A 9,475-nucleotide genomic window follows, 5' to 3' on the forward strand; every position below is an offset into this window, starting at 1 on the left:
GTCTGTGAGGAGTGTGGTGTGTTCTCCCTGTGTCTGCGTGGGTTTCCTCCGGGTGACTGTCTGTGAGGAGTGTGGTGTGTTCTCCCTGTGTCTGCGTGGGTTTCCTCCGGGTGACTGTCTGTGAGGAGTGTGGTGTGTTCTCCCTGTGTCTGCGTGGGTTTCCTCCGGGTGACTGTCTGTGAGGAGTGTGGTGTGTTCTCCCTGTGTCTGCGTGGGTTTCCTCCGGGTGACTGTCTGTGAGGAGTGTGGTGTGTTCTCTCTGTGTCTGCGTGGGTTTCCTCCGGGCAACTGTCTGTGAGGAGTGTGGTGTGTTCTCTCTGTGTCTGCGTGGGTTTCCTCCGGGCGACTGTCTGTGAGGAGTGTGGTGTGTTCTCTCTGTGTCTGCGTGGGTTTCCTCCGGGCGACTGTCTGTGAGGAGTGTGGTGTGTTCTCTCTGTGTCTGCGTGGGTTTCCTCCGGGCGACTGTCTGTGAGGAGTGTGGTGTGTTCTCTCTGTGTCTGCGTGGGTTTCCTCCGGGCGACTGTCTGTGAGGAGTGTGGTGTGTTCTCTCTGTGTCTGCGTGGGTTTCCTCCGGGCGACTGTCTGTGAGGAGTGTGGTGTGTTCTCTCTGTGTCTGCGTGGGTTTCCTCCGGGTGCTCCAGTTTCCTCCCACGCTTCAAAAACACACGTTGGTAGGTGGATTGGAGACTCAAAAGTGTCCGTAGGTGTGAGTGAATGTGTGTGAGTGTGTGTTGCCCTGTGACGGACTGGCGCCCCCTCCAGGGTGTATTCCCACCTTGCGCCCGATGATTCCAGGTAGGCTCTGGACCCACCGTGACCCTGAACTGGATACGGGTTACAGAGAATTAATGAATGAATGAATGAGTGATATTTAGGCACGGTGGCGCAGCAGGTGGTGTCACTGTCACAGCTCCAGGGACCTGGGTGGAGGAAGGTGGATTGGAGAGCTGTGAGTGAATGTATCTAGCCACAGGAACGCATCACATTGTAGATGAAACTGTGCCAGATCGATAGTTCAGAACCAGTGAAGGAAGATGACGAATAAAGTAAGTAGATTTTCACCTTTAAGTCCAGTTGGACTCATTGGTCTGAGGTTGTGAGAGTGGTCCGTGGGGCACAGGACGAGCGTCAGCAGAACCAGCTCTAATCTGAGCGAGCACATATTTATTCACCAAGAAAACTACACAAACCTGTCAGTGCTCCATGAACAATGCCCTCATATTTTACATTAAAACAGTGCCATAAAACCCCACCTCACACACATCTGTGGAAAAGACAGCAGCGTTTTCAGGGTCAGAGGCGAGAGGCAGACGACAGCTACGTTAATAATCACATCACATACAGATTCACTTCAGCGTTTAGAATTACAGTAACTGTGTCGCTGGGCTTGAAATATTAACTCTTATCTTTTTTAGCAGTGGTTTCGGCCTGACACCAAATGACTCACGGCCTGGTAACTGTCTGCTGTCCAATGGTCGGGAACCTCTGCTCCACAGAGAACACAGCACTGCATAATTAATGCAAAACTGTATATTTTAAAGTCATAGAGACCCAATAATCTGGGAATACTTCACCGTGAACATGTTTCTTGATTTTTAATAATACTTGACTTTTGCTTTAATTTGTGGATTTTCAGAGAGCGTCGACGTATGATACGATCGTCCAGAGCAGCGTCGGCTCCTGGCACCTTCCGTACGACGAAGACGGAGGAGAAAGAAGCTCTTACGAAGTTCCTCAGAGGTGGCTGTGTCTCACCAAAGAACATCCGTGACCCATTTCCCACCAAAGATATTTAAATACTGAAACAATAAAAATGGATTTCACAAACACGGTTCAATGTGTCCATGTTTACTTTTATTTAAAAATCAATCGACCAACAGGACGCTTTGGAGCAGCTGTCCATGAGCTGAAGCTCAACATACCCAATGCCAAAAGGGTTTAAAGCCCCAAGGATCTGTGGAGCAGGTGTCTACAAAGGTTTATAAATAGAAGACCCGTTTCCTGAAAAAAGGATTAAGGCTACATTAGTCTTGTGTAGTTCAGAACTAGACTTAATTTCTTTTGGGGAAACATTTCCATGTGAATTTTGCATGTGTTTGGTTATTGTTTATGACCTTGTAGTGTATTTATAGCAGTCTTCAAACTGAAAATGACTGTTCACATTGTAAATAACTGTGTGATGTGAAACATGGTGGTGGTTGAGATCACCTCTCTCTCGGGGTGTTTCCCGCTCCATAATCGTAGGGGAAATGGTTATTGATTTGCATTATTTTTATCCGCCCACTGTTCAAAGTTACATCACCAAATCGAAAGACGTTTTTGCGCTGGGGAAATGTTTTGATGGAAAAATATGTAAAAACCAGAAAATAGTACGATGAGTCATGTTCAATATGAGAAGACATGGACTAACTACGTTTAGAACAAGTCCATGAACAGAAGCAGTTACAGAAAATGAAGGAATGGAAGAAAACCAAATTACTGTAAAGGTTTATTTGAGAACGTGGATCACCCTGTACCAAATAAATTGACAAAATAAATATAAAATTAAGGTGGAAAATCAGTACAAAAATTATAGAATATGTTACTAATTTAAGTGAAATTATAACAAATGTTTTAAAAGATGAAAAACAGCTGTAAATGTAGATTATATTTTACACAAAAATCCGTTTTAATATATATATAATTTACTAAATATAAATCCATCATATAATTAAATTATAAAGTATTTACATGTTACAATTTCAATAAAATGGTAAATATATCAAATAAAAATAAGACCAACGCTAACTAACTGCACTGTTCTCAGAGCGGTGATGCGCCGCTGTTTCCGGTTCGACGGTAAAGGTCCCTGTCGTTGTTTGTGTTGTTCATAAATTTTTATTTTTAATAGTTTGGTTAACCTTTCTGCTCGGAATGTCTCGGGGTTCCAGTGCAGGGTTTGACCGCCATATCACCATCTTTTCTCCGGAGGGAAGGCTTTATCAAGTCGGTGTGTATGGGCAGCATTTTTCAGAAACGCTCAGTCACTCATCAGGCTAAAACACATTAGCTTATTTCTCCAAACTCTGCATTCCACCTTAAATGGTGCAGCATTTCTATTCGGTTACCTCCGCGCCAGAGCGAAACTGCCTCGACATTTAAGGTGGAACGGATTGTTAGAAATCAGAGGTGGCGAAATGAAACAAAACCAAACGATTATTGCTACGTGGAATTTAATACCACTGTGGGTTTTAAATACATCTTATGCACTTATTATTATTATTATTATAATTATTTTATTTTGTTCCATGAATTTATTTGTATTTATTTAAATGGTATTTTCTTGTTAGTTCATTGTGGCTAATGTAATACTAGGGTTTTCAACACAGTTAACGTTATTTTCCTGAACTAATTGTTTGTTTATTCACAGCAAGTAAATTCAGATCTAAATAAGATCATTTACATCATCTCTAAGAGACAAGGGGAGAAACAAACATTCATATAATGAAATAATTAAAATAATAATGCAATAGAATCATAACATTAGCAAAAATAAATAAAAAAAATTAATGTTGTTAATGAAAAAAAATACAGCTACATTTAATTATACATTTAACGTTGGCTCTATCTGCAACCGCTTTTTAAAACACTAACCGTAATAAATTGTGACTGGACAGAATTGTAGCAGATGTATAAATGAATTATTAATTATTAGTTTATTCCCAGCCAGGTTCCGCCACAGTTCCTAATGGATGAACAAATTAAGTCCTGTTTTAAACCCGTTTTCTTGACAGAATATGCCTTCAAGGCCATTAACCAGGGAGGCCTGACTTCAGTAGCTGTCCGTGGGAAGGACTGTGCAGTTGTGGCCACACAAAGGAAAGTCCCGGTGAGTGATATTCACTTTTAATTTTATGTGCATTATATATTTATTTTGATAGATGTTCCATATGAAGATTTTATTTAAAGCTCTATCCATCTACATCTGTAATATCTGCTCACAGTGAGGTGTAATTTAATGTAAACCAGTTATTACCCTGTCCCGGTTATTGGTTTGATGCCTTCAGGTGTTGCCTCAGTATTTCTAAATAATCCTTTTTCTTTACGGCACAGTTCAAATGCACCAGTCACTTTAATACAGGGCAGAATAGTGGCACAACATGATGCTTGTTTCTGATTCCTCAGGACAAACTGCTGGACTCTTCCACTGTAACTCACTTGTTCAGAATAACGGAGAACATCGGCTGTGTGATGACTGGGATGACAGGTCAGATCTCTAATGTTGCTATTGTTACTGTAATTTGAAGCTGTCTTTTACATTAGTAGAGTTCAGAGCTCAGAAATATACCCCAGACCTCATCCTAGGTTTCCTCCCTCTGTGTGTGTGTGTGTGTGTGTGTGTGTGTGTGTGTGTGTGTGTGTGTGTGTGTGTGTGAGAGAAGCTGACAGCAGGTCTCAGGTGCAGAGGGCTCGATATGAAGCGGCGAACTGGAAGTATAAATATGGATATGAGATCCCGGTGGATATGCTCTGTAAACGGATCGCTGACATCTCGCAGGTCTACACTCAGAATGCAGAGATGAGGCCACTGGGCTGCTGTGAGTTCACACTCTGGCCATGTACACTGAGTAGACACGGATCCTGGAGGAAATTTCAGTGTTGCGTTAGCGCATTGCACAAGAACAGAAATAAACTCTTCAATAATTGCATGCACTGGTTTATATTTAGAGTGGTGAGATTTCTCTTGGGAAGATGAGAGATCGCTGTTCGACTGAATGTCAGAAGTCTGTAGTAGTACTCCTCTGCTCCTTTAAATGATAATGAGCCGCTCGCTGTTCACCCCGACCCCGAGCGCACAGCAGTGAGGAGCGAGGAGCAGAAGCTCTGGTTTTTAGCCGTTTTCACTCTGTTCTCTTTCTCCTCCGTTTTTACTCAGTGCTCTTATTTCTCCGCGCTCGTTGTGTCTGTTTTGCTGAGTTTAACCTCGTCTTTGCGCTCTCACATAAATGTGGGTCCAGCGCTGTGATTGGACAGACTCAGACGAAGGGGGCGGGGCTGTCCTAAAGTCTCTGACAGGGGGGTCTTGTTTCACAGTGTGTGGGTTGGTGGGCTCAACATAAACTGGTTCGTTCCTTTAAGTATGAGGCGTATTAAAGCAGATGAAATGACTACGATGTGTGTGTGTGTGTGTGTGTGTGTGTGTGTTAGGTATGATGGTGGTGGGAGTGGACGAGGAGTGTGGGACGCAGGTGTATAAATGCGATCCTGCAGGGTATTACTGCGGCTTCAAGGCCACGGCCGCGGGAGTCAAACAGACAGAGGCCACCAGCTTCCTGGAGAAGAAGGTCAAGAAGAAACCGGACTGGACATTTGAGCAAACAGTAGAGGTACCCTTCATTTCCCTTCGTTCAAATGTAGGGTTGGGTTCGATACCCAGTTTTGACAGGAACTTTGCTGCTTTGTTTAAAGTCACTGTGCACTGGTTTTTAAGTTTATTTATTGAATGTTAATCTTAAAGCTCTGCCGAGGAGTCAGTGTTTCCTCCAAAGCCCTTTTCCACCAAAATGGAGCCAGTTTGGTTTCAGTTTTCAAACGTAACATGGAACAGTTTACACCCACATAAATCAGTTCCTGAACTTAAAAAGTTAGTTTCCAGTTGGAACCAAAGAACAGTGGGTTCTTCAGCAGGAACCATGATGCGGTTCGTGGGTGAGTGGAGATAAAGAAGCTCCAGAAAGAGCTTGGAGCGTGAAATAAACCACTATGGAGCCACTATTTATCTCTGGCTCTGGAGCTGAATTCAGACACAGTGCCCCCCGCTGGTGACATATCCTTGGTTCCTATCATAACTGCTGGAAACGCGGGGGCAGTTCAATTGGAACCGAGGTTCCAAGAATCATAAGAACCATAGTCCATTGGGCTGTCTGTGTTATATACAGTGTATATTTCTACATTAGAGTTTAACAGCTGCAGCCTGAAGGACGTGAGGAGATAAAGCGCAGGAGACACATGGTGGACAAACGAGTCCTGGTTCGTTATTATAATGGTTTTATTCCTCGTCCCCAGACGGCGATAAGCTGCTTGTCCTCAGTTCTGTCAATCGACTTCAAGCCCTCGGAGCTGGAGGTGGGAGTCATCACAACAAAGGATCCTCGCTTCAGGTGAGAACAGGAAATCTGTCTCTCTCTCTTTCACTTTCTCTTGCTCTTTTTTTTCTCCCTCTATCTCTCTCTCTCTCTACGCTCAGAGAAAACCACAAAAACCCAGAGTTGTAAATAAACACACTGTTGGCTCTTTGTATTCACTGGTTTTGATCTCTGACCCACATCTGCCTCTAAACAACAACCTGTGCTCCTGCGTAAAGCAGACGTGTCCTCACTGGTATCTGCTCAGAAGTGTCTGTCCTACGCCACTTTCACACAGGCTCCTTAACCCATGTTTATCCGGAGGAGCTGTATGTGAGAACGCAAACCTACACAACATTTGTCCATGACTTTACACTGACTTTATCCCCTAGCGCCCTACAAAAAGACTCTGGGTAATGTCTGAGTCAGCATGTGTGTGCACAGAGCCGCTAATGTCCCGGAGACTTCACTGTGCCCTGCATGTGTGAAGGGGCCTCTTTTCTGTTATTTTTCACTGTTGTGACTGTTGTTTTCTGCTTTAAATTTGGACCTGTTTTCCATTCTGTTTATTAATTTATTAATGCTTCTGTCCATCTGTTTTCATTTTGATGCTCTTCTTTACTTTGAAACATCTTAAGTTTTGTTTTACTTTCTTCACTCAAATTTAAAGATCATTTCCCTTCGCTGGTTTTGTTTATTCCTTGTACGACGCGAATGAGGTTCAGCCTCAGGGTTCATCGCTGAACCAGGAACAGCTGGGACATGGGAGTGAATTGAAATGAAAAGTGAAAGCAGTGATTTACTGATGACCCTTTTCCCTGAAAACAAAAGAACACACCATTATTTACTGTTTATTCATTATTCATTTTACTGCCTTCATGGTGATTTGAGACAGGGAAGTGTTTAACTTCTTACAGTGCAGCCGTTACTGGACTAGGTTTCACACACACACACACACACACACACACACACACACACACACACAGGCACACTCTCACAGCTGTCACAGCTTTATCTGATTTGACGTTCTACTACAAGCTCAAGTCAATTGCAGATTTGTTTATGGAACTGATGTGTTATAATTTCCTCTTTTTCTCTCAGGATTTTGTCGGAGTCTGAGATCGATACTCATCTGATGGCTCTGTCTGAGAGAGACTGAGGAGTGAAGACCTTCCTCTGGACATTTGATTGGAGTCGGCCAAGGGAAGCACTACAGCTTACACTCACTCTTCAGGTCAAACGCGTCCTCCCGCTTTCCGCTGTTCATTCTGCTTTTCATGCAACATGTCAATAAACCTGAGATGTTTTTCAAGACTTTAGTCTCATGCGCTTTTCTTTCTGGAGCTTTTCTGAAACACACAGTGAAGAAACTAGAGGGTGTTTGTAGTCTCTTAGCGCTTCTCCAGAACGGTTCCAGTTCGGAACCAAAGAAGCGTTGGTCTTTCAGCGTGAACCGTGACGTGGTCCGTGGGCGTGTGGAGGGTCAGTTCAAGAAAGAGCTCAGAGACTCACACACAGCGTTATCCCCCAGTGGAGCTGGACACGGTCATCTACAAAGTTATATATAAATAAATAATTGGAAATACAACTGGAACACGCTCTGTTTGTGTGTGTTTCTGGGGCTGTGTTTGGCGCGACACTGTGAGCGTTGGTCAGAGCCGCTGCTCTGCATAGATTACGTTTCTCTTTTGTTCACGACCTCAGCAGGACGCCTCTGAACTTTGCAACATTCTAATTAAGTGTCTCGGCTCGTGTCTCAGCCTTCTCTCGGCCCATGTCTCAGCTCGTGTCTCAGCCTTCTCTCGGCCCATGTCTCAGCTCGTGTCTCAGCCTTGTCTCGGCCCATGTCTCAGCCGTGTCTCAGCCCTGTGCAGCACTGCAGCGTTTGCTCTGAGGAGAGCTCTGCTGCAGAGAGCGGGGACTTCCTGTTTTGTTGGTGAGAGTTGGTCAGCTGACTCCACTCTGAGCTCAGAGCTGGGCCTAGGCCCTATTTGAAGTTATTTTCCAGTGTGTGATGTTTTTCTAACGTGGGTTAAGACCGTGATCAGCAGGAACGCGACTGATGTTTAAATAGCATTCTGACCCTTAGCTGCATTATCTGTGACAGGTTTTGATTTGAGTTTATCTTCTTTATGTGATGTGTGTGTGTGTGTGCTTATGTGGTGTGTGTGTGTGTGTGTGTGCTTATGTGGTGTGTGTGTGTTTATGTGGTGTGTGTGTGTTTATGTGGTGTGTGTGTGTGTGTGTGTGTGTGTGCTTATGTGATGTGTGTGTTTATATGTGTGTGTGTGTGAGAGAGAGAGACAGAGAGAAATAAAAGTAGTGACTGTAGAAGGAAGGAATGTGGTCGGTAAAAAGTACAGTTTTAAGAAAAGCTCCTTTTGCCAGAAAGACTTTTATTGTGAATTCAGGACAGACTCCTGTACGTTTTCCTCGTGGCGACGGAGTGCAGTGAAGCAGTGGTGGATTTTCCTGCGGTGCGCTGTCTGCTCGTCGTAGTCACATTTCTGTGGGTTTTTAACAGCGACATTTAAATAAAGCCCTGTATTAACCCCGTCAGAGTCCACACTGCGGTTCTGGTGCTGGTCCGGGTCCTGACTCGTATGGAACAAAAGTGTGTGTTTTGAAATGTTTAAAGCAGGTTCTCATTTAAAGAACAGTGGAATCTAGAACCCATTTAGAACAAGAACACAGGTTATAAACAGGTTAATGTCATTAATAAACTTTACTCACCTACGTTTATAAATATGATCAACAGTTAGCTCCGGTCGTGCACTCTGATTGGCTGAGAAGCTCTAATGGGTTTTTCACAACCACTGTATCACCACAAGTGTGATGTTAGTGTTGACTTCGCCTCGTCACAGATACGAAACAAACAACAGAACAACGACGAGAGAAACGCCACCTGAGACAGAGCCGCACATTCGAGCTGTGTCTCAAATCACTCCTCATTCCCTACATAGTGCACAAGTATCACGAGTGATGCCAAAACGTGGGTTTAAACCTGAGCACTAACCCTTTAAAGGTAGTTAAAGGCAGCTGTGGTTCAGTGAGGATGGTGTTATGTTAGATGTATAATGCACTTTGTGGCTGGTTATAGTTCATTACAAAGGGAACATATTAGAGACGGCTGTGATGGTGATAATAGTCGTGTAACAATGTTTGTTTTTCTGTGTCATAACTCTCTGAAAATGTCGAGGTAAAAAACAATCCTCAGGCTTTAGAATGTGAATTTTAAGGCGCACCATATCATTATTAATGTGGAAAAAGACACTCTGTTGGTGGTTAAATGGTTAAACCTATCTGTGCTGGAGCTGACGGGGTTAATATCGACTGATAGAGAAAACAGGATAAGGTCAGTATTTGGCAAG

At 43.6% G+C, this 9,475-nt stretch overlaps 2 protein-coding genes across 2 annotated transcripts in view; both read left to right on the forward strand.

The window, feature by feature from the left end:
* Positions 1 to 1,821, forward strand: part of prorp (protein only RNase P catalytic subunit) — a 43,104-nt gene extending 41,283 nt beyond the window's left edge. Inside the window, exon 8 of the mRNA XM_066675971.1 lies at positions 1,637 to 1,821. Coding sequence (XP_066532068.1) covers positions 1,637 to 1,771 — 135 coding nt within the window. The 3' untranslated portion in view covers positions 1,772 to 1,821. The remainder of the gene's footprint in view (positions 1 to 1,636) is intronic.
* Positions 1,822 to 2,802: 981 nt separating this feature from the next.
* psma6a (proteasome 20S subunit alpha 6a) lies at positions 2,803 to 7,399 on the forward strand. Its single transcript, XM_066685918.1, has 7 exons — positions 2,803 to 2,989; positions 3,774 to 3,868; positions 4,165 to 4,246; positions 4,422 to 4,577; positions 5,188 to 5,366; positions 6,046 to 6,140; positions 7,206 to 7,399. The coding sequence occupies exons 1-7, from the start codon at positions 2,914 to 2,916 to the stop codon at positions 7,261 to 7,263; spliced, it is 741 nt and encodes a 246-aa protein (XP_066542015.1). The 5' UTR covers positions 2,803 to 2,913; the 3' UTR covers positions 7,264 to 7,399.
* Positions 7,400 to 9,475: the final 2,076 nt, after the last annotated feature.

The sequence above is a fragment of the Hoplias malabaricus genome, chromosome 1 (assembly GCF_029633855.1).
Source record: "Hoplias malabaricus isolate fHopMal1 chromosome 1, fHopMal1.hap1, whole genome shotgun sequence".
Taxonomy (NCBI): domain Eukaryota; kingdom Metazoa; phylum Chordata; class Actinopteri; order Characiformes; family Erythrinidae; genus Hoplias; species Hoplias malabaricus.